Genomic DNA, 26,745 nt, shown 5'->3' on the forward strand with positions numbered 1-26,745 from the left:
ATCAGCGGGAAACTACGGAATTCAAACGAGAAGTTAGACTACATTGATCTTAGTTTGTCATACCTCTGCTAATGTGTAATAAATGTCCTTATTATAAGTCATCCTCATACATGTATGAACATCAAAAGAAAACTTAAGATTGTCAATCCAACTTCATTAAACGGATGTAAAGAACATGGATCTGGGAAGTAGAATATCAACAACACTCACGCATAAATGTTTTCTAAACCGCTTTATTGATAACAGAAAATGGGTAAAATTCAAAAACCATAATACGCAAAAATCTTTGGCTGCATGCTGTAGACCTGAAAGTAAACAAAAACAAAATTTCAAACAATATTTTGATAATTTCTATTGTTATTTTATCGTTATTTATGATAATTTCAATTGTTATTTATTCGTTGTTTATAATAATTTCATTGTTATTTTATCTTTATTTATGATTTTTTTTGTTATTTATGATCAATTTTATTGTTTTTGTATCGGTATTTATGATAATTTCCATTGTTAATTCATCGCTTTTTATGTTCATTGCTATTGTTATTTTATCGTTATTTATGATTATTTCTATTGATTCGTTTATCGATATATATGATCATATATATTGTTATTCTATCGTAATTTATGATGATTTTTTATTTTTTTTTCCGTTATTAATGCTAATTTCATTGTTATTTTATCGTAATTTATAATAATTTCAATTATTATTTTATCTTTATTTATGATAATTTCAAATGATATTTATTCGTTGTTTATAATAATTTCATTGTTATTTTATCTTAATTTATGAAATTTTTTATTGTTATTTTATAGGTATTTATGATCAATTCTATTGTTTTTTTTATCGTTATTTATGATAATTTTTATTATTATTTTATATTTGATTATGATAGTTTCAATTGTTATTCTATTGTTTTTTCTCTCTTTATTTATGATAATTTTAATTGTTATTTATTCGTTATTTTTATAATTTCAATCTATCGTAATTTATGACATTCCTATTGCTATTTTATTTCTATTGTTATTTTATTTCTATTGTTATTTTTATTTTTATTGTTATTTTATTTCTATTGTTATTGTATCTTTTTTATGATAATTTCTATTGATTCGTTTATCGGTATATATGATCATTTATTTTATCTCTATTGTTATTTCATCGTTATTTCTGATCATTTCTATTGCTTTTTCGGAATAATGAACACAATCATAAGTTTGTACGTATTAGAATAGTTCATTCCAGTTACTGATAGATGGAAATTTGAAAACATGCCTTTTATTACGTTCTGCTGATAAATCCCAGTATCGACGATACTAGTAGGTCTGGGAAATGTTCATTGTGATGTCATCGTCTATGTTATGTTTGGCCTGACGTGAATGAGTCATTATCTAATGCTAGAGCTTACGTAAATAAAGTGTTAGGTCATCAAACTTTAACGTTATTTGAGTGTAAGTAACCTATTTAATGCGAAGAAATACGGCATTATTAGCAACACAATAAATACTGGAAACTTTATACAAGTACATTTAAGCATTGAACTGCTTTCATTTGGAAGTTATGGGCATTCATCAGCCCATAACTTCCAAATGAAAGTAGTTCAATGCTTATATTGACATTTGGCAACGATTTTTAAAGACTATACCCAGGAATTTTTCTCCTTAGATGAATGAACAAATTATTATCGTCAAAGACGGAACAGCCTTTTCAATAGCCATCTTTCGTTATCGCCGACGTGACAATTATGACGTCACTATAATAATGACGTCATAAAAAAGATTTGGAAGTTATGGACTCATAACCTTCAAGTGAGCTTGGTAAAGTTATATAGTGGGCTGCAGTGTAAATGTAAATATTATATTTTATATTTGCCAACTTCCGCCTACGTTACGTACCCCTGTGTGTGTGATTAACGTTACATGGTGTTGTTACTTGTCCCGTCTATCCAAGGATCTGTCCTGTACGGTTAAACAGGAACAAGACAACAAAGAATCCGATCACTGTAAAAGAAACAACGGGTTTGTGTATTAATTGTGGGCATAGTGCAAACTCGACCACCAAACTTAATATTTATACCTTGAATGTATCATAAGGTGATGAGACAACTCGACCACCAAACTTAATATTGATACCGTGAATGTTTCATAAGGTGAAGAGAAAAAAACTCGACCACCAAACTTAATATTTATACCGTGAATGTACAAAAGTATTAAGACAACTCGACCATCAAATTAATATTTATACCGTGAATGTACCAAAGTACAGGTAAATGGTACATAGGTTGCCGTGTGACGGTGTCCAACTGCCCTTAGGCAAATTTTACCTCAGGCTCTATAATCTTATTTCCTGGACGAGAACAATGTGTACTAATTACGGGTATAAGGCTATAGGTTGGTTTGGGAAAAGGTGAATTTACATTCATTATACCATTTGGAATTACACTGAAATTATTTTTTTTTAACTTTAATCTCTTTCTTTACAATTATTTTTTTTAAAGCAATGTCTTTATATTTTTGAATATAACAAGATAAGAACTGCATCATTTCTTTATTTGATTTGCATTAATTTTTTTTGAACTTATATCATTCAACATTGTACCTCTACATACCGGACACCTGCATAAACCAGCCAATACGTTTGGTCTCAATGACTTATGGTTAAGACAGATTACAATGTAATAAATATAAGAAACAGCTTATTTTTACTTTCTAATTTCAGTAAAAAATGACTTCATTTCAATAGAATTGGTCTTCTTAAACCTGTTAACCAATTTGTTAATGGTTTTACTACTTATCTTGACATTTTCACCTTAATTACACTGGTATTTCGTTTATACATGTAATTTTGGTCTGATTTTTTAAGGCCTCTCAAATGGAGAGCTACAATCTTTTCCTTCAAGTCAGGAGATAATCTTACTGTTCTGTTAATTGGCCTGTGGTTATAACACTGTGACCCTGCTTTGCACAGCTTCATCATTTGAAGCCATACAGTGACAAAATTGACACAGGTATTTCTGTGAACCAAGGGCAGTACCTGTAGCTGGCTCCTAAAACTCACCTGGCACAGTTATCAGGGGTGTCAGGCCAGAGTCAGTCATGCATGATCAATAATAATAGCAATTAAACAGATACTGTCATTCATTATGGGTAGTCCAGAACTACATACTTGTGTGTACGTTATGTCAGAACATTAATTTAACTAGATAATGCTCGTAAATATGTACAGTTGTAAATGTATATTTTTCTAATGATACATTTAAATATATAACCTTTATAAACTAAAATGATTGTTTATTTTATAATTACTTGCCTGAATTGAGTACATGTATGTAGAGAATGTCTTATTAAAAAAAACACATAATTCATTAAATACTGTAAACTTTCAATAACACAATATAGATATATTATCTAATCTTCCTTTACCGTCATGATATATGTACAGTAATAAATATTCTAATTGAAATAATTTTCAATTCCTTAATAAAATGAAATACAATTTACTTACATCTTAATGAAATATGAAATAATAAGCAATTAACTTTCATAGAAACCTGATTATAGCATAAATTGTATAGCTGTCTTTTATGGATCTTAATAAATACAAATTTAACATGAAGGCATTATTACCATGTATTAACAATAAAAGAAATATTCCTAGTAGACTAAACAAATGTTAATAGTAATATTAACAGAACAAAAGTAATTTGTAAAAATCTATTTATTTATATGTAAATTATATTAAAAGCATCAAAGTATTAATATATATATATATATATATATATATATATATATAGTCTGATTATAGAACTGGGGTAGGCATGGTGTCTTATAGGACTCCAGGTAGACTCGGAGTCCACTTGGAGTGCACTCCAAGTTTACCTGGAGTCCAAACGGAGTGCACTCCAAGTCCAAATGGAGTGCACTCGGAGTGCACTTGGGTGTAACCTTTAGTCTACACTCAACTGTATGTGACTTGACCCAGATTTGACTTAGGTATTGATGCTGAATGTCGTCTTTGAATCAGACGACGTATGTGACTTGACCCAGATTTGAATCCGGGGGAAACTACAGAATTCAAACGAGAAGTTAGACAACAATGATACCTCTGCTAATGTGTAATAAATGTCCTTGTTTCTATGTCATCTCATACATGTATTAACATCAAAAGAATACTTAAGCTTGTCAATCCAACTTCATTAAACGAATGTAAAGAACATGGATCTGGGAAGTAGAATATCAACAACACTCACGCATAAATGTTTTCTAAACCACTTTATTGATAACAGAAAATGCGTAAAATTCAAAAACCATAATACGCAAAAATCTTTGGCTGCATGCTGTAGACCTGAAAGTAAACAAAAACAAAATTTCAAAAAATATTTTGATAATTTCTATTGTTATTTTATCGTTATTTATGATAATTTCAATTGTTATTTATTCGTTGTTTATAATAATTCCATTGTTATTTTATCTTCATTTATGATTTTTTTTTTGTTATTTATGATTAATTTTATTGTTTTTGTATCGGTATTTATGATAATTTCCATTGTTAATTCATCGCTATTTATGTTCATTGTTATTGTTATTTTTTCGTTATTAATGCTAATTTCATTGTTATTTTATCGTAATTTATAATAATTTCAATTATTATTTTATCTTTATTTATGATAATTTCAAATAATATTTATTTGTTGTTTATAATAATTTCATTGTTATTTTATCTTAATTTATGAAATTTGTTATTGTTATTTTATAGGTATTTATGATCAATTCTATTGGGTTTTTTATCGTTATTTATGATAATTTTTATTATTATTTTATCTTTGTTTATGATAGTTTCAATTTTTATTCTATTGTTTTTTTTCCTCTTTATTTATGATAATTTTAATTGTTATTTATTCGTTATTTTTATAATTTCAATTATTTTATCTTTATTTATGACAATTTTAATAGTTATTTATTCGTTATTTTTATAATTTCAATTGTTACTTTATCTTTATTTGTGATTATTTCTATTGTTATTGTATCTTGTTTATGATAAATTCTATTGTTATTCTATCGTAATTTATGACATTCCTATTGCTATTTTATTTCTATTGTTATTTTATTTCTATTGTTATTGTATCTTTTTTATGATAATTTCTATTGATTCGTTTATCGGTATATATGATCATTTATTTTATCTCTATTGTTATTTTATTTATATTGTTATTTCATCGTTATTTCTGATCATTTCTATTGCTTTTTCGGAATGATGAACACAATCATAAGTTTGTACGTATTAGAATAGTTCATTCCAGTTACTGACAGATGGAAAATTTGAAAACATGCCTTTTATTACGTTCTGCTAATAAATCCCAGTATCGACGATACTAGTAGGTCTGGGAAATGTTGATTGTGATGTCATCTTCTATGTTATGTTTGGCCTGACGTGAATGAGTCATTATCTAATGCTAGAGCTTACGTAAATAAAGTGTTAGGTCATCAAACTTTAACGTTATTTGAGTGTAAGTAACCTATTTAATGCGAAGAAATACGGCATTATTAGCAACACAATAAATACTGGAAAGCTTTATACATGTACATTTGAGCATTGAACTGCTTTCATTTGGAAGTTATGGGCATTCATCAGCACATAACTTCCAAATGAAAGCAGTTCAATGCTTATATTGACATTTGGCAACGATTTTTAAAGACTATACCCAGGAATTTTTCTCCTAAGATAAATGAACAAATTATTATCGTCAAAGACGGAACAGCCTTTTCAATAGCCATCTTTCGTTATCGCCGACGTGACAATTATGACGTCACTATAATAATGACGTCATAAAAAAGATTTGGAAGTTATGGACTCATAACCTTCAAGTGAGCTTGGTAAAGTTATATAGTAGGCTGCAGTGTAAATGTAAATATTATATTTTATATTTGCCAACTTCCGCCTACGTTACGTACCCCTGTGTGTGTGATTAACGTTACATGGTGTTGTTACTTGTCCCGTCTATCCAAGAATCTGTCCTGTACGGTTAAACAGGAACAAGACAACAAAGAATCCGATCACTGTAAAAGAAACAACGGGTTTGTGTATTAATTGTGGGCATAGTGCAAACTCGACCACCAAACTTAATATGTATACCTTGAATGTATCATAAGGTAAAGAGACAACTCGACCACCAAACTTAATATTGATACCGTGAATGTACAAAAGTATTAAGACAACTCGACCATCAAATTAATATTTATACCGTGAATGTACCAAAGTATTAAGACAACTCGACCACCAAAATTAATATTTATACCGTGAATGTATCATAAGGTAATGCTATACTATACTGACTATCAGGTGATGATACAACTTGACCGTCAAATGTTAATATACATGAATACGGTGTATTTTCATAAATATATCAATGAACATGCAAAAATCTAAACAAACACAAGTCAACCACTAGAATTGGATTTGAGAGTAGTTTTGTTGTGGTCATTTGATTTGAGTAAAATGATAATCTAAACAATATGATGCTGTCATAGAGTAAAATGTCCGGAGAGTTGTACATGGCACCTCTATGAATCTCTTATAATTATCTAATGAATTATCTTAACAAGATTATAACAGCTGATGTGACGTAGTATATCATGTGTACTGTAAATGTTGACGTAGTATATTATGTGCACTGTAAATGTTGACGTAGTATATTATGTGTACTGTAAATGTTGACGTAGTATATTATGTGTACTGTAAATGTTGACGTAGTATAGTATGTGTACTGTAAATGGTGACGTAGTATATTATGTGTACTTTAAATGTTGACGTAGTATATTATGTGACGTAATATATTTTGTGTACTGTAAATGTTGACGTAGTATATTATGTGTACTGTAAATGTTGACACAGTATAGTATGTGTACTGTAAATGTTGACCTAGTATATTATGTGTACTTTAAATGTTGACGTAGTATATTATGTGTACTGTAAATGTTGACGTAGTATATTATGTGTACTGTAAATGTTGACGTAGTATATTATGTGTACTGTAAATGTTGACGTAGTATATTATGTGTACTGTAAATGTTGATGTAGTATATTATGTGTACTGTAAATGTTGACGCAGTATAATATGTGTACTTTAAATGTTGACGTAGTATATTATGTGTACTGTAAATGTTGACGCAGTATATTATGTGTACTTTAAATGTTGACGTAGTATATTATGTGTACTTTAAATGTTGACGTAGTATATTATGTGTACTGTAAATGTGACGTAGTATATTATGCGTACTGTACATGTTCATATTTTGGCAGTAACCTAATATGATGAGTATTCCATTGAATTACGAGTTTAATGATCTATTCAAATTTGATTAAGTGCTAAAATTTGAGTACGCCAAAGTTATGTAGCTTACAGTATACAGACACTAAAATACTTTTACTTACAACTACTAAAGATGGCGGCGGTCTTCATATTCTCGCGGGCGTTGCCGTAGTAACTTCCGGCCCGGAAGCCTGCGTATGGGTACCCAGCATATCCCCCGTAACCGCCATATCCTCCGTACCCTCCGTTCATTCCATATCCGCCGTACATACCCTGAATGGTCTGGATCAGTATAAAGCTGATGAGACACGGGAAGAGGATGAGTAAAACTCCTTTGTTCATCTTGACGAAATGTTATTTTTAGAATGATTACTAAGATAGACGAAAGTTGAATCTCTACAGTGACTAAACGAGAGACTGATTTCATTAAATCTATGCTCCTATTTATAGGGTCTGATAATAATTTGGCTGAATTTTCTCTGACGTAATGCAGTGTAGCATCTACCCTTGTGTAACACCAGGAAATGTAAACACACCGTAGGCTAGTTATAAAGTCTCAATACACTTCTCATCTACCACAAACCTAGGATAAGATTATAAACATGAAAAACAGTTAATGTATATTATCGAGTCTTTATTTCCTTGTCGGTTAAAAATAATATCATACAGTTATATCAGGTATCGAGGCTATCCAAGTTTTTAGGAATTAAAATAACAACACACGTGACCTAATTGAACGGTTAATTGGAAACAGAAACAATTTCATATCATTCAAACAGTCCAAGCTTATATGAATCAATAAAATATCTCAGGTCAAGCATTGTTTGGATTTATTTTTCAATGTTTCATTTTTTTTGTACCGACAAGAAGTTTATCAGATTATTTTTGAATTTCGAAAATATTTTAACAGACGGAAACAAAGCTGTTTGACCGAGTCGTGTTAAAATAGTGTAGGGGTTCGTTTTTAATTGCTTCTCAAAAGATTCTCATTGGAATACGACTGACTAAAACTTGCTAGCACTAAATGCGACTTTAACTGTTGATTTCATACTTATTAAAGTGACTATAACTGTAGTTCTATATTTAAGCAACTATAACTGTTGATTTCATGCCCATAAAGCGACTATAACTGTACATGTAGATTTCATACTCATTAAAGCGACTTTAAATGTAGATTTCATACTCATTAAAGCGACTTTAAATGTTGATTTCATACTCATTAAAGCGACTTTAAATGTTGATTTCATACTCATTAAAGCGACTTTAAATGTAGATTTCATACTCATTAAAGCGACTTTAAATGTTAATTTCATACTCATTAAAGCGACTTTAAATGTTGATTTCATACTCATTAAAGCGACTTTAAATGTTGATTTCATACTCATTAAAGCGACTTTAAATGTTGATTTCATACTCATTAAAGCGACTTTAAATGTTGATTTCATACTCATTAAAGCGACTTTAAATGTTGATTTCATACTCATTAACGCGACTATAACATTAGATTCCATACTTATTGAACAATAATTTCGTCTTTAATACAGTGAAATGTAGTTAAGATATATCGATACATGAGCCTTAACCATACGATATTATATTTAAGCATTGATGTCATTTTTTAAAGTTTTATTGGGGTATGAAAAAAAATGTTAGTAAACTGTATGAATCCGTGTAGCGGATTCTTACAAAACTTTGCACAATTTTTTTCATCGACTATGAAACTAAAAAATAATTGACATCAACGCTTATTATTAATATTGAAATTTCAAAATTAAAACATATTTTATGTACAATGGAACTGATCTTTTAAGGGATGCTGTTTCACAAATCAATACGCAATGTCAATGGCCGTATTGTGATGTCACATATTTCGCGCCATTTTCGGATTTTTTTCGGAGGTATGAAAACAAATTTCAACCAATCAGAAATCCGCATTCTGCGTACAATCACTGGACAATTAATTATAAATAAATGTTTATGGGTGTGATGTTTGTAAACAATTCCACACGGAGAAAATCGAATGGAGTCATGTGACGTGGGCGAGAGACGAGCGGTAACATATATCCCTGTAGGTTTTAAATATTTACAAAACACGGTTGCGGACATTTTCAGTTTTAGTTATGAAGGGAAAGCCTCAATTCTATGATATATTTAAAAAAAAAAAAAAATATTACGCCTAATATTTCCCCACAGTGATTTATTACAAAATGGTGGTTATTGACTGTCAAAGTTGGTCGGTCGATGTTAAAGGTAAACAAATAGAGATGTAAACAAACATGGCGTAACAAAGTTCAGATCAGGTGAACGAATGGTTACACATAGCATTACGTCATTAACCCAGGGGTAAATTACATCCATACATACAAGATTTAGTGTGGAAAGTCCGGGAATAAATACACGGCTAATTCATGTAATCCGTGATAATAGAAACTATATAAGTTCATTGCTTAAATTAATTTCGTCAGTCTCTAAGTTTGACAGTGCTTAGAGATTCAGTCACTTGCAGTCTTGATTTACTGTTACTGACAAAAACCGTGAAAATGAACAATAGACTAATATTGATCCTGGTCCCCTGTGTGGTTTTGTTTGTAATCATTCAATCCAGTATGGGGCAGTACGGTAATATGTACCCCGGGTATGGCGGTGGATACGGCGGTGGATACGGCGGTGGATACGGAGGGAGTGGGTACGGCTCCACTGGGATACTGGGTGACGTGAGGAAAGGATTGGGCGTATTTGGAGGCAGTAAGTACATAAACCACTAAACATTAATAATTATCTGAAATTTCAATATTGTTGATTTATGTTAATTCCGTAAATAAAACGGATTATTCATGTTATCGAAAGTATTTTTTGACATGGAAAGACATCAGTTTAACCTTCAAAATTGTGAGTTCACATAATATATAAATAACTGTAATGGTTATATATAAATAAATATAATAATTATATATAAATAGATATAATAATTATATATAAATTAATATAATAATCATATATAAACAAATATAATCATTATATAAAAATTAATTTAATAATTACATAAAAATTAATATACTTAATATATATAAATAAATATAATAATTATGTATATACAGTACAAACCTGTACTACCATTACTTCTCACTGACTATGTAATACCCAGATAGTTTCAGATTTTAATGATCTTTATTTCCTTCCTGGAATTCCACACTTTTCGTCCTTAGTATAACGGACCGATCCTAGAATGACAACAAAACTGTATGACAACGTTTGATCCCCTTACTATATTTATCTACTCTAGGTATTAATAGATATTTCAATGTGTTATCTAGCCGTGTCGTTCTTTTTCAATAAAATATTACCGGATGCCTTTTTTCTTTGCAGTTTCCGGAATTCTCCTTTTGTACTTCCTGTTCAACGGAACTGGACAGGTTGCCGGATAAAACGGAAATGACGTCATATCGTTACACAAGCATACAGGGGTAACTAATTGTTTGTTTATCTATAGATACAGTAATGTATAAATATGTCATTCTGGTGAGGAATTTGGATGGTTTGTCTCACTAAAGTATATGTAGAACTTTTCTGACATACAAAAAACAAACTATGGCTGATGTTCCGATTATTTTCCAATAAGAATGTGAATTCGACTGATTGTCCACGCTGCTTAGATCCTGGGTTAATAGCACAACCCATGCATTCTTATATTCCTCCATTTTCCTCGTTTTAAATCACACATTTTTTATTTCCAGGTCGGTCCAGCAGCCAAAGATTTCTTGCTCACTAGAACATGTAATACATTTTGTTGATGTAAATAAAATGATGACTTTTATTATATATGTGTTTATCATTGTGTATCAGTTTATCTGTTTCCATTGTTCAATATGCAAGGACAAGCTCCAAACTAAAACCCAAACCCGTTTACCTAAGCTACTCATTCTGATATTGATTGACCTAATTAAACACACGTGCGCCTTTCCTAGTGCAATGTTTCAGAGGAGTAGGCGGTAAGCTGGAGGACAAGTCCCCGCTCTGAGTCTCGACCTTGTGTTTCTATAATACTATATATTGTATGCAGCCAGAAATTATGGACACAATAGACTCTTCTACATGATCCGTTTGTCAGGATCTTAACGGACAAAGTATCCTTAAAGAAAATCTTGCCAGTATAGGATAACGCTTCATAGTTTATAACATCCCGTAAACTTGATTTTTCATTCGATCAGCTTTAGTCCCAACATGTTGTGACTTATATCCAATGCTTAGGAGGAATCCAGGTTAATGAATATTACTAGGATGTCTTTTGTGACATCGTTTCCCCTCTGAATCTCGTTCCGTTCGACATGTTTCATGATTGTTTGGCATGGCCGTAGTGCACCTGTTACCCGTCCGGTTCTACGTATGTGACATGACGTCAGACGTGATTGATGTTTGTTGATATGACGTCAGACGTGTATGATGTTTGTTGATATGACGTCAGACGTGATTGATGTTTGTTGATATGACGTCAGACGTGATTGATGTTTGTTGATATGACGTCAGACAGACGTGTTTGATGTTTATTGATATGACGTCAGACGTGTATGATGTTTGTTGATATGACGTCAGACGTGTTTGATGTTTGGTCGATATGACGTCAGACGTGTTTGACTCAGGACTCGTTCACTAATGTTTATCATCAACACTAATGGTAGTTTACAAAATTTGGTCAAAATATCGAAACAATTTAAAATTCATAAGAGATGCATAATAATGACAAATGTATTATCCCCCCTGTAAAGCTACATCGAGTCTCAGACGAGATTTATTTCAACCGTTTGCTAAGTAAACTGTTTTCGTTACAATCTGACCTAAACGTGATATATGGATACTTATACCCTCTGTATAAATCTGATCGAATGTAAACGTCCCATTAATGATGGTGTGCTATTCGGATCTCCTTTTGATTCGTCCACCATCTGTCTGTAAATAATCCTTGTCATCGCTATTTTTTAAAGGGCCCCGAAGGTTATATTAGTCGGTATGTTATAATTGTTATCAGACTCGATAAACGTTATATTAGTCAGTATGTTATAATTGTTATCAGACTCGATAAACGTTATATTAGTCTGTATGTTGTAATTTTTATCAGACTCGATAAACGTTATATTAGTCGGTATGTTATAATTGTTGTCAGACTCGATAAACGTTATATTAGACAACATTTCCCTGTATATCTATATTGAGTTTTCTTTGTATTGAATTAAACTGTTGTTTAAAACCACAGCCAAATTTGTGAAACTTTCCCCCTGATAACTCGAAGAACATGTTAACTCGAGGAATATTCAGTTCTGACAGCAGCAATATACTTAAAGTAATCTTGGTTACCACTTTCTGTTGTCGATTCGTGCCCGTCTCTACAATGCAGTTTAAAGTTAACCTGTGTGTAACAATTTTACTTTCAAGACATTATAGGTAAAACTGGCAATATCGTGCCGATAGCTTTTCCCAGTTGCACTACCTTTATGAAATAAATAAATAAATAAATAGATAAATAAATAAATGAATGAATGAATGAATGAATGAATGAATGAATAAATAAATGAGGTAGAACTGACGCGATGAACAAATAAATGTACCAGTGTCGTGTAATGGGTGAAGATAAATAAATAAATAAATAAATAAATGATTAAATAAATAAATAGATAAATGAGGTAGAACTGACGTGATGGGATGGACAGATAAATGAACACCAATTGAGTAATGGATTTTGTAGCTGTGTCGTGTAATGGACGAAGATTACACCTGAAGCTATTTCGTGTATCGAGGTTTCAGTGATATGAGGGGTCATATGTTTATGTTATGTAAACAAAACGACTAAATACGTATATTGTGAACAGGTACCATTATTGAACAGAAGTAAACTTATCACAATAACGTCACTGTAGACAGCTATAAATATAAACCTAGAAAAAATCCCCCTCATTGCGAGATAAAAATTGACTGCGTTAATCTTGGGACAAGCAATGCATATGCCTTTAAAAATGATAAATAAAGTGACACGAGTTGTTTGTTTAAAGTCAACAAATCAGTTTGTATTACTTCAAAATAAAATGACATGAGTCGTAAAAGAGTAAAGGAGAACAATCCATTTCGTATTACGTCCTGCATATACCAATAGGACTTTGAGAAATAGAGAAACAATACCGTTCTCACTGTATTTCACGTCATGTATATTTTGACGTCATGTATATTTGACGTCATGTATATTTGGACGTCATGTGTATTTGACGTCATGTATATTTGGACGTCATGTGTATTTTGACGTCATGTATATTTGGACGTCATGTGTATTTTGACGTCATGTGTATTTTGACGTCGTGTGTATTTTTTCGTCCTGTGTATTTGACGTCATGTGTTTTTTGACGTCATGTGTATTTGACGTCATGTATATTTGGACGTCATGTGTATTTTTACGTCATGTGTATTTTTACGTGGTGTGTATGTTTACGTCGTGTGTATTTAACGTCATGCGTATTTTTACGTCGTTTGTATTTTGACGTCATGTATATTTGACGTCATGTGTATTTTGACGTCATGTGTATTTGACGTCATATATATTTGGACGTCATGTGTATTTTGACGTCGTGTGTATTTTGACGTCGTGTGAATTTGACGTGATGTGTATTTTGACGTCATGTGTATTTTTACGTGGTGTGTATTTTTATGTCGTGTGTATTTGACGTCCGTCGTGTGTATTTTGACGTCGTATATATTTGACGTCAGGTGTATTTGACGTCGTGTGTATTTGACGTCATGGGTATTTTGACGTCATGTGTATTTTGACGTCCTGTGTATTTTGACGTCGTGTGTATTTGACGTCATGTGTATTTTGACGTCGTGTGTATTTGACGTCATGTGTATTTTGACGTCGTGTGTATTTGACGTCATGTGTATTTTGACGTCGTGTTTATTTGACGTCATGTGTATTTTGACGTCATGCCCAATGTTTGTTTAGTTAATGTAACGGCATCTGATGACATATTAATTATGTTACTTTTATTAACTCAGAAAATTTAAGACTGGGATAAAAGTAATGAATCGTTATCAAGACAACAACCAGTTAAACTAACAAAATAACAGTTATACCAGAAAAGGCCATATACCGAAAGTCCTAGTAAATTATAAAACTTTATTTCATAAACACGTCTAGCACAAAAGTTTTACTCAAAGTCCTAATGTATATTATCCAGCATTATTTCATAAACACGTCTAGCACAAATGTTATACCGAAAGTCTTTTAGTATATTATAAAGCATTATTTCATAAACATGTCTAGCACAAAAAAATTATTTCGAAAGTAATATAGTAATTATAAAACATTCAATAAATGTGTCTAGCACAAAAGGTTTTTTATAAGTCCTATAGTAAATTAAAAAAACATTATTCAATAAATGTGTCTAGCACAAAAGTTTACCGAAACTGCTACAGTAAATTATAAAGTATTATTTCATAAATATGTCTAGCACAAAAGTTTTTCCTAAAGTCCTATAGCAAATTATAAAACATTATTTCATCAACTTGTTTAGTATAAAAGTTACATCGAAAGTCCAATAGTAAATTATAAAACATTATTCAATAAATGTGTCTAGCATAAACTTTTTTATACGAAAGTCCTATAGTAAATTATAAAACATTATTTCATAAACATGTCTAGCACAAAAGTAACATTGAAGTCCTACAGCAAATTATAAAACATAATTTCATAAACATGTCTAGCACAAAAGTTACATCGAAAGTCATAAAGTAAATTATAAAACATTTTTTAATAAAAATATCTAACACAAAAGTTATACATTGTATCGAAATTCATAAAGTAAATTATAAAACATTATTCAATAAACGTGTCTAGCAGAAAAGTTTTTTTCCCGAAAGTCCTATACTAAATTATAAAACATTATTCAATAAACATGTCTGGCGCAAAAGTTTTTCCGAAAGTCCTATAGTAAATTATAAAACATTTAAGGATTGAATAAAGTTATGTTGAGGTGTATGGGGGTATAAACCTCAATAGGTCTTGAGACAAATTTTATGAACTGCGAAAGTTGTCTCAAGACCTATTGAGGTTTATACCCACATACACCTCAACATAACCTTATTCAATTCTTATATTTATATTTGTTTGATATTTTTGTATAATATTTTGTCCTTGACAAATATGGACTTGTGCAAATCTACCACGGAACTTATCGAAATGTATGTCATCACTCTTCGTTAACAGATGGTTATTACTTTCAGGATTCAGGATTTTTTCGTGAACAAACTTAATAACGAATTAAAACAAATATTATTCTTAATGGAATTTATTTCATATAAATATGATCATTTTTGAAAGGGAATTAAAATTATAGACCAAGCTCGACAAATGTATTCCTACGCCGGACTTGATATAGTTCATTGAAAAATGACTTGAGTTAACTGTGGTAGGTTCATTGAGACTGAATTAAGTGGAAATATAAATATTATTCAATAAACATGTCTAGCACAAATGTTATATCGAATGTCCTACAGTAAATTATAAAACATTATTTAATAAAAAAATATCTAGCACAAAAGTTGTACATTGTATCGAACATCCTATAGTAAATTATAAAACATTATTCAATAAATGTGTCTAGCACAAAAGTTTTTTTCCCGAAAGTCCTATAGTAAATTATAAAACATTATTTCATCAACATGTCTAGCACACAAGTTTACCGAAGGTCCTATAGTAAACTATAAAACATTATTTCATGAACATATCTTGCACTAAAGCTGCCCAATATTTTATTGATATATCTTCATTCATTTCCTTTTCCACTTGAATATTTTATTAACATTTATCGTGTTATTTTCGTCCTTTACTCTGTAATTCACACAATCGCCCTGTTATATATGTAATATGTTCCTATTTATCGTGTTAATTTCGTCCTTTACTCTGTAATTCACACTATCGCCTTGTTATATATGTAATATGTTCCTATTTATCGTGTTAATTTCGTCCTTTACTCTGTAATTCACACTATCGCCCTGTTATATATGTAATATGTTCCTATTTATCGTGTTAATTTCGTCCTTTACTCTGTAATTCACACAATCGCCCTGTTATATATGTAATATGTTCCTATTTAACGTGTTAATTTCGTCCTTTACTCTGTAATTCACACAATCGCCCTGTTATATATGTAATATGTTCCTATTTATCGTGTTAATTTCGTCCTTTACTCTGTAATTCACACAATCGCCCTGATATATATGTAATATGTTCCTATTTATCGTGTTAATTTCGTCCTTTACTCTGTAATTCACACAATCGCCCTGTTATATATGTAATATGTTCCTATTTAACGTGTTAATTTCGTCCTTTACTCTGTAATTCACACAATCGCCCTGTTATATTTAGTTTAAACATATTTTATTGACATATAATAATGACAAAGGGATTAGTCAGTAAGTTTTTCCAACTTATAGACGACTTCTCCCATAATAATAACAAAATAATTAACAATAACATAGTGACATGATGGCATATACAAATATTCAGAAATTCGATAAAGAAACGAAAATATAATGAGAGAGAGAGAGAGAGAGAGAGAGAGAGAGAGAGAGAGAGAGAGAGAGAGAGAGGGGGGGGGGGGGGGGGGGGGGGGGGGAAGGAGGAGGAGATAGGTACATATAAAGTTAAATGACTGCATCGGGAAAGATCACGACATATAAATGTTTGGAATGAATTCAAATATACTTAATCGATTAGAAGAAAAAACATTTTTATATTATATGGATAAATGGAGCATTTTGGATTAAGTTTTTTTTATTAAAGGAAAATAGTATGAAAAGAAGGGGGGGGGGGGGGGGTAGGAAGTGATGATTAGTCGAATCTTCCCGACCTACTCAAGAAGTTTTGCACAACTTTGGCGATTTTTATATTGTCAGTTGAGGAGATATTCGTGTCACCATTGCAAAGTATATTTACATTAACAGGACCGTACCAGGTTAAATCAGCAATAAGAGTTCCTCTTAAGTTATTGTACAGGGGACAGTTAAGGAAAAAATGATAGGAATCTTCACAGGGATGTCCACATTGACAAGCAGGTGAATCAACGAGATTGGCTCTAAAAAGATCATAGCTTAGTGCACTTGCTCGATTTCTTATTCTGTTGTGTAGAATATTTAGTTTTCGAGGACCATAACTGATAAAATGCTTGTCATATATATTGTTTACTGTCATAGATTTTTTTAGATTAGATTTGAAGGAACTTAAGGTAGGCGAGTTTCTGATAGTGTTATGTAAGTAATTCCAAAGTTTTGAAGTAGAAGGAAAGAAGGAGTTATTTGATAGTTGTAGACGAAAGTGTTGTTCCCTAAATCAATCTGCATTTCGTAAATTATAAGGAGCTATGTTGCCAATATACATTGGTAGTAGGTCGATAAGAAAAGTAGGTGCCAGATTATTTACTATAGAATAGAATAAGGAAAGTTTCCGAGCATCTCTTCTCTTCGAAAGGGGTAACCAACCGGTTTCCAGATATAAGAACTCTTTTTTTGTGAATATGGGCAGCCCTGTGACTATTCTTGCGGCCTCTAGATTTATCTTTTCTAATAACAATGAGTTTGTTGAACCCTGTTATATATGTAGTATGTTCCTATCTATCGTGTTAATTTCGTCCTTTTCTCTGTAATTCACACAATAGCCCTGTTATATATGTAATATGTTCCTATCTATCGTGTTAATTTCGTCCTTTACTCTGTAATTCACACTATCGCCCTGTTATATATGTAATATGTTCCTATTTATCATGTTAATTTCGTCCTTTACTCTGTAATTCACACAATCGCCCTGTTATATATGTAATATGTTCCTATTTAACGTGTTAATTTCGTCCTTTACTCTGTAATTCACACAATAGCCCTGTTATATATGTAATATGTTCCTATTTATCGTGTTAATTTCGTCCTTTTCTCTGTAATTCACACAATCGCCCTGTTATATATGTAATATGTTCCTATTTATCGTGTTAATTTCGTCCTTTACTCTGTAATTCACACTATCGCCCTGTTATATATGTAATATGTTCCTATTTATCGTGTTAATTTCGTCCTTTACTCTGTAATTCACACAATAGCCCTGTTATATATGTAATATGTTCCTATTTAACGTGTTAATTTCGTCCTTTACTCTGTAATTCACACAATAGCCCTGTTATATATGTAATATGTTCCTATTTATCGTGTTAATTTCGTCCTTTACTCTGTAATTCACACTATAGCCCTGTTATATATGTAATATGTTCCTATTTAACGTGTTAATTTCGTCCTTTACTCTGTAATTCACACTATCGCCCTGTTATATATGTAATATGTTCCTATTTATCGTGTTAATTTCGTCCTTTACTCTGTAATTCACACAATAGCCCTGTTATATATGTAATATGTTCCGTATGTCACTCGTGTTATATATCTTACAGAGAGGATTTCTTTTGTTGCACGAATCAGAAGTAGGTTGTGACGTTATATAATGTCTTTATTCGCATTAGACAATACTGCCTTTGAGCATATATACAAAACAATTACAATCTATATGTGAACTATGGTGGAAATTTGATGTACAATTGAGTAGCAACATTTTAATAAGTACAATAAGGAACAGTAATAATTCAGTTGGCTTAGGTAGATTACAATCCGACAAAACCAGGGTACTCAAACATTTAAAAAAAAAAAAAAAAAAAATCAGTTAAATAATCTTTCATTTCTTTTTTCATTAGCTTTGTAAATGTATATTGCCAACTTTTGAACAATTGTTTTGTCCTCTGACGACATCAGAACAATAAACTTAAATACATTTGGTCTAACATAGTATATGCCTAATAACGTTACGTTATGACTTGAACATGGTGCAAGAAAATGACTGCATTCGTTTGATTTTGCCCTCCACATTTTGACTTCGGACTTCACCTGTAGTATGTAGTTATGTGACAAAAATGTATCTGGATTATATTTTCATGTCAGATAAGATTATGAAATTCATCTCGAAGTTCTAATTTTTGCTTACTTTTAAGACTGATTTCACAAAATCTTCTATGGAATGAAAACTCATTTCCGATCCTATTAAACTATGAATTTCAATTGCATGTTAAACATCATATCACGAAAATAGAATAAAGTCCCGGTGGACAAAAGACTGCAAATTGGTGACTATTTTGAACTAAAGCTGAACCGGACATTGAGATTTACCATAATTCTATTACACTGCTAGTGATGAATCGGTTTGGTTTTAGGGAAGACTGGTTGGACCGTGACTGACACATGTGGGGTGGTTAGGAGTGACTGATTGGGCCATGATTGACATATGTGGGGTGGTTAGGGGTGACTGATGTCCTACAGGTATCACGTGACTGATACCCTACAGGTATCACACATGTATAACTGGTGACGTACAGGACCAACACTTACCTCAGGCGTTCTATCGATCATATTACAGTTACCAATGACTCCTAATTCAATAACAATAAGTTAGACGAATAGATAAATTAATTTAATCGTTTACTGAAATTGTGGACTTACAGAAACAACATATTCATTTTAGTCAACATTGAAAAAACTTCCATGGAAATGAAATAAATATTCCGAGATTAGATAAGATAAGTTAGGTAAAATTAAATGATAAGTCACCACACTGACACCGACAGTAATTCTTAGATTTAATATTTGATACTTAAGTATCAGAACATCTTGAGTATCAAATGCGTATTGATTTTCTCATAAAATGGTTTAATGTGTGATATCGATTATATTTGATATACATGTATTTTTTTTTGAAAAAGAAACCCAATGTTTTGTACAATATTGGATAAACAACAGTTGATTTACGTTGATGAATCATTTTCCTACCATATTTGATATCCATATGTACATGTTTCTTAATCAAAAATATTTTTTTTGATACAATATTGAATTATCATTGATATACATTATTCATAACAATAATTGACATACATTATTTGATATTTTATATATATCATATATCTGTGACTTATTTGATATGGAATTTTATCTGCAAAATTTGGTATACGCCATTTGAAACACAATAATTTGATATGTAATAAATTGAAAATACTATTTTACAGAAACCTTTATGATATGCTCACTCTGTTTGGCCTCCTTTTTAATTTGCTGTATCATTTATTTGTAAAGTAGTCTCTTTTTATTTTACATAAACTGCATGATATGCTCATTTTTGCTCCTTTTTTACTTAGCTGTATCATTCGTTATAAAGCTGCCGGGCCTTATTTAACATAAATGTATAATATGCTCATCTTTGCTTCCTTAATTACTTGTTCACCCTTTATTTATAAAGCAGTCGGGTCGTATCTTACATAAACCGTATGATTTAGATTCCTTTTGTAATAACTTAATAAGCTGTACTATTTTTTACCAAAAAAGTCGAGTCTCGTTTTCATATCTTGTCGTTTAACGTCGGAAATTGAGTGTTTAACAGTCAGTCTCCAGAGTTTATCTGGTTTATAAATATAGATTGTAAATCTCTGTAACCTGTTAATTGTTAAACAAACAAATCTGTAACCTGTTAATTGTTAAACAGACAAATCTGTAACCTTTTTATTGTTAAACAGACAAATTTGTAACCTGTTAATTGTTAAACAGACAAATCTGTAACCTTTATATTGTTAAACAGACAAATTTGTAACCTTTTTATTGTTAAACAGACAAATCTGTAACCTGTTAATTGTTAAACAGACAAATCTGTAACCTTTTTATTGTTTAACAGACAAATCTGTAACCTTTTTATTGTTTAACAGGCAAATCTGTAACCTGTTAATTGTTAAACAGACAAAGTTGTAACCTTTTTATTGTTTAACAGACAAATATGTAACCTTTTTATTGTTTAACAGGCAAATCTGTAACCTTTTTATTGTTAAACAGACAAATCTGTAACCTTTTAAGTGTTAAACAGACAAATCTGTAACCTTTTAAGTGTTAAACAGACAAAGTTGTAACCTTTTTATTGTTAAACAGACAAATCTGTAACATTTTTATTGTTTAACAGACAAATCTGTAACCTTGATATTGTTAAAGAGACAAAGTTGTAACCTTTTTATTGTTAAACAGACAAATCTGTAACATTTTTATTGTTTAACAGACAAATCTGTAACCTTTTTATTGTTAAACAGACAAAGTTGTAACCTTTTTATTGTTTAACAGACAAATCTGTAACCTTTTAATTGTTTTACAGACAAATCTGTAACCTTTTAATTGTTTTACAAGCACACTTGTAACCTTTTAATTGTTTTACAAGCACACTTGTAACCTGTTAATTGTTTTACAAGCACACTTGTAACTTGTTAATTGTTTTACAAGCACATTTGTAACCTTTTAATTGTTTTACAAGCACACTTGTAACCTGTTAATTGTTTTACAAGCACACTTGTAACTTGTTAATTGTTTTACAAGCACACTTGTAACCTGTTAATTGTTTTACAAGCACACTTGTAACCTTGTTTTTGACAATCCTGTTGCCTAATTTGCTTTTTGATGACATTATGGGTTGTTTTAGTGACGTTAGACATATTTTTGACAAACCTGGTGATGTTTTAGGTGTAAAAATTTGGTGATGTTTTAGGTGTAAAAATTTGGTGATGTTTTTAGGTGTAAAAATTTGGTGATGTTTTAGGTGTAAAAATTTGGTGATGTTTTAGGTGTAGAAATTTGGGGAACATTTAGGTGTAGAAATTTGGTGATGTTTTAGGTGTAAAAATTTGGTGATGCTTTAGGTGTAGAAATTTGGTGATGTTTTGGTGTAGAAATTTGGTGATGGTTTTGGTGTAGAAATTTGGTGATGGTTTGGTGTAGAAATTTGGTAATGTTTTGGTGTAGAAATGGTGATGTTTTTGTTTTGCGGAAATTTGGTAATGGTTTTGGTGTATACATTTTTTGGTGACATTGGTAAAAGTTTTCAACAGTTTTGACAGTTTAAAATTTTGATGTACGTTTTTACTTTTTACATCATTCATTGATTTTTACGAAGTTCGTAGTTTTTTTAATACAAATAGTAATGAAGCCAACAGTTAAAACGCCTCCTCTGTGATTTTATTTCGACGTTGTGTTTGGTATGAGTTTACACAGGAGTTATAAAGGTAAATATCTTGCTTTACTGATATTAATTATCGTGATAATAATCGTGTTGATAGTTAAGGTGTATAGATATTTCCATGCTCGCATGGTCTGTACTTCAACTCGTAAACATGTTGTGTAACTTTATTCATTACTCTAGGGTAGTGGCCGGGTGATCATTACATAACTGTCATCGTTAACTCTAACGCAACATTTCACAACATACTAGTATATATACAAGCAGTTCTACACACAAAATCAATTTCTCGTGTCTCAAACTACACACTAGTTGATCGGGAAATTCATTTTGGTAAGTTTTGCCGAAGTCTCTGAGAAGTTCAGCAAGATGAACAAGACTCTGTGTCTCCTCCTCATTCCCTGTATCATTGGGTTCATCACTGCCCAGAATTATGGCGGCTACCCAGGGTATGGACTCGGATCACAGCTTCCGTATGGCGGATACTACGCGGGATACGCTTATCAATCCCGCCAAAACAACAATAACCTACTGATTGGAGGATGTGAGTAGTTATTTATTGATCTGTCTGGCATTATGTATGATTTTATATAAACACCACACTGAGTAGTACAAGCGGTTTCAAGTAAATAAGATAATGTTGATCCTACAGTAACTACATCTGAGGTAGAATACATCAATATTTTATATATTATTGTGGACATCTGAGGTAGAGTACATCAATATTTTATATATTATTGTGGACATCTGAGGTAGAGTACATCAATATTTATAAATCATTCTAGTGTTGCTGTGGTAGAATACATCAATATTTTATATATTTTATGGATATCTGAGATAGAGTACATCAATATTTTATATATTATTGTGGACATCTGAGGTAGAGTACATCAATATTTATAAATCATTCTAGTGTTGCTGTGGTAGAATACATCAATATTTTATATATTTTTATGGATATCTGAGATAGAGTACATCAATATTTTATATATTATTGTGGACATCTGAGGTAGAGTACATCAATATTTATAAATCATTCTAGTGTTGCTGTGGTAGAATACATCAATATTTTATATATTTTATGGATATCTGAGATAGAGTACATCAATATTTTATATATTATTGTGGACATCTGAGGAAGAGTACATCAATATTTATAAATCATTCTAGTGTTGCTGTGGTAGAATACATCAATATTTTATATATTTTTATGGATATCTGAGATAGAGTACATCAATATTTTATATATTATTGTGGACATCTGAGGTAGAGTACATCAATATTTATAAATCATTCTAGTGTTGCTGTGGTAGAATACATCAATATTTTATGTATCATTCTAGTGTTGCTGTGGTAGAATACATCAATATTTTATATATCATTCTAGTGTTGCTATGGTATAACACATCAATATTTTATATATCATTCTAGTGTTGCTGTGGTAGAATACATCAATATTTTATGTATCATTCTAGTGTTGCTATGGTATAACACATCAATATTTTATATACCATTCTAGTGTTGCTGTGGTATAATACATCAATATTTTATCTATCATTCTAGTGTTGCTGTGGTATAATACATCAATATTTTATATATCACTCTAGTGTTGCTGTGGTATAAAACATCAATATTTTATATATCATTCTAGTGTTCCTATGGTAAAACACATCAATATTTTATATATCATTCTAGTGTTGCTGTGGTATAAAACATCAATATTTTATATATCATTCTAGTGTTCCTATGGTAAAACACATCAATATTTTATATATCATTCTAGTGTTGCTGTGGTATAAAACATCAATATTTTATATATCATTCTAGTGTTGCTGTGGTATAAAACATCAATATTCTATATATCATTCTAGTGTTGCTGTGGTATAACACATCAATATTTTATATATCATTCTAGTGTTCCTGTGGTATAATACATCAATATTTTATGTATCATTCTAGTGTTGCTGTGGTATAAAACATCAATATTTATATATAATTCTATTGTTCCTGTGGTATAATACATCAATATTTTATGTATCATTCTAGTGTTGCTGTGGTATAACACATCAATATTTTATATATCATTCTATTGTTCCTGTGGTATAATACATCAATATTTTATATATAATTCTAGTGTTCCTGTGGTATAATACATCAATATTTTATGTATCATTCTAGTGTTGCTGTGGTATAAAACATCAATATTTTATATATCATTCTAGTGTTCCTATGGTAAAACACATCAATATTTTATATATCATTCTATTGTTCCTGTGGTATAATACATCAATATTTTATATATCATTCTAGTGTTCCTGTGGTATAATACATCAATATTTTATATATCATTCTAGTGTTCCTGTGGTATAATACATCAATATTTTATATATCATTCTAGTGTTGCTGTGGTATAACACATCAATATTTTATGTATCATTCTAGTGTTGCTGTGGTATAACACATCAATATTTATATATCATTCTAGTGTTGCTGTGGTATAACACATCAATATTTTATATATCATTCCAGTGTTGCTGTGTTATAATACATCAATATTTTATGTATCATTCTAGTGTTCTTTTTGGCGTTCCTCCTCCTCTCAAACCTGACTGGATCCATCTCAGGATAAACACCAACAGTTGTCACATTTCAGGTAAATGTCCGATATATATGTCTTTGTGGTGTTATGAAAAAAGAGTTTTTAATAGTCTCTAGTATATGTCTGATTCTACATTATATGCCAGGAGAACTGATTATTTTCCTTTATATATTTCAGGGGTCATTCAGCCAAAGATTTCTTGCGCACACGTTTGTCTATTTATTTTGTTTTTGATTGTTATCGCAATTTAATAAATGAATTAAAAAAAAACATAAAAAAAATTACAACACGTTTTCGAATTTTATTTCTATCTTGAATTTTACACCATTGTTTTCTTAAAGATAATGAACAAATATAAGCATTTAAAAGTTATCTATGGATCTGACAAACAAAAGGTATTAATTGGTATCTTGTGTCTATAAAAGTTCCTCGGTGTAACAACACAGAAGTTACACGGTGTTACTAATAATCAACGTCACATTGTTATATAACATCACAGAGGTTACATGGTGTTACTAATAATCAACGTCACATTGTTATATAACACAGAAGTTACATGGTGTTACTAATAATCAACGTCACATTGTTATATAACATCACAGAAGTTACATGGTGTTACTAATAATCAACGTCACATTGTTATATAACATCACAGAAGTTACACGGTGTTACTAATAATCAACGTCACATTGTTATATAACACTGAAGTTACATGGTGTTACTAATAATCAACGTCACATTGTTATATAACACAGAGGTTACATGGTGTTACTAACAATCAACGTCACATTGTTATATAACATCACAGAAGTTACATGGTGTTACTAATAATCAACGTCACATTGTTATATAACATCACAGAAGTTACATGGTGTTACTAACAATCAACGTCACATTGTTATATAACACAGAAGTTACATGGTGTTACTAATAATCAACGTCACATTGTTATATAACATCACAGAAGTTACATGGTGTTACTAATAATCAACGTCACATTGTTATATAACACAGAAGTTACATGGTGTTACTAATAATCAACGTCACATTGTTATATAACACAGAAGTTACATGGTGTTACTAATAATCAACGTCACATTGTTATATAACACTGAAGTTACATGGTGTTACTAATAATCAACGTCACATTGTTATATAACACAGAAGTTACATGGTGTTACTAACAATCAACGTCACATTGTTATATAACACAGAAGTTACATGGTGTTACTAACAATCAACGTCACATTGTTATATAACATCACAGAAGTTACATGGTGTTACTAACAATCAACGTCACATTGTTATATAACATCAGAAGTTACATGGTGTTACTAAAATCAACGTCACATTGTTATATAACACAGAAGTTACATGGTGTTACTAATAATCAACGTCACATTGTTATATAACATCACAGAAGTTACATGGTGTTACTAATAATCAACGTCACATTGTTATATAACACAGAAGTTACATGGTGTTACTAACAATCAACGTCACATTGTTATATAACACAGAAGTTACATGGTGTTACTAATAATCAACGTCACATTGTTATATAACACAGAAGTTACATGGTGTTACTAATAATCAACCACATGTTATATAACACAGAAGTTACATGTGTTACTAATAATCAACGTCACATTGTTATATAACACACAGAATAACATGGTGTTACTAACAATCAACGTCACATTGTTATATAACACAGAAGTTACATGGTGTTACTAACA

The 26,745-nt window shown here is 30.7% G+C and overlaps 1 protein-coding gene and 2 long non-coding RNA genes across 4 annotated transcripts; 2 read left to right on the forward strand and 1 right to left on the reverse strand.

The window, feature by feature from the left end:
- Nucleotides 1–217: 217 nt before the first annotated feature.
- LOC117316797 (neuropeptide-like protein 28) lies at nucleotides 218–7,738 on the reverse strand. Of its 2 annotated transcripts, none has more exons than XM_033871570.1 (3): nucleotides 7,427–7,738; nucleotides 1,891–1,995; nucleotides 218–305 (listed from the first exon to the last, which is right to left on the reverse strand). In XM_033871570.1, exons 1-2 carry the CDS (start codon nucleotides 7,644–7,646, stop codon nucleotides 1,937–1,939), a joined length of 279 nt encoding a protein of 92 aa, XP_033727461.1. In that variant the 5' UTR covers nucleotides 7,647–7,738; the 3' UTR covers nucleotides 218–305; nucleotides 1,891–1,936. The 2 variants fall into 2 exon arrangements, with proteins under 2 accessions (XP_033727461.1, XP_033727460.1); XM_033871569.1 differs by lacking the exons at nucleotides 218–305; nucleotides 1,891–1,995 and adding exons at nucleotides 4,252–4,339; nucleotides 5,947–6,051 and having other exon boundaries at nucleotides 7,427–7,737.
- A 1,998-nt stretch (nucleotides 7,739–9,736) lies between these two features.
- LOC117317164 lies at nucleotides 9,737–11,121 on the forward strand. Its single transcript, XR_004530122.1, has 3 exons — nucleotides 9,737–10,049; nucleotides 10,671–10,768; nucleotides 11,039–11,121. It is a non-coding gene; the product is annotated as an uncharacterized LOC117317164 (long non-coding RNA).
- An 11,563-nt stretch (nucleotides 11,122–22,684) lies between these two features.
- LOC117317103 lies at nucleotides 22,685–25,290 on the forward strand. The gene is made up of 3 exons (XR_004530097.1): nucleotides 22,685–22,951; nucleotides 24,981–25,060; nucleotides 25,184–25,290. It is a non-coding gene; the product is annotated as an uncharacterized LOC117317103 (long non-coding RNA).
- Nucleotides 25,291–26,745: the final 1,455 nt, after the last annotated feature.

This window comes from Pecten maximus, chromosome 18 (genome assembly GCF_902652985.1).
Source record: "Pecten maximus chromosome 18, xPecMax1.1, whole genome shotgun sequence".
Taxonomy (NCBI): domain Eukaryota; kingdom Metazoa; phylum Mollusca; class Bivalvia; order Pectinida; family Pectinidae; genus Pecten; species Pecten maximus.

What these genes read in the sequence shown, in the direction of transcription:
- LOC117316797 (XM_033871570.1), bottom strand. Translation starts at nt 7,646, where the DNA reads ATGAACAAAGGAGTTTTACTCATCCTCTTCCCGTGTCTCATCAGCTTT. An exon ending in CGCCGCCATCTTTAGTAGTT is followed by an intron (nt 1,996 to 7,426) that starts GTAAGTAAAAGT and finishes TTTCTTTTACAG; the next exon opens with TGATCGGATTCTTTGTTGTC.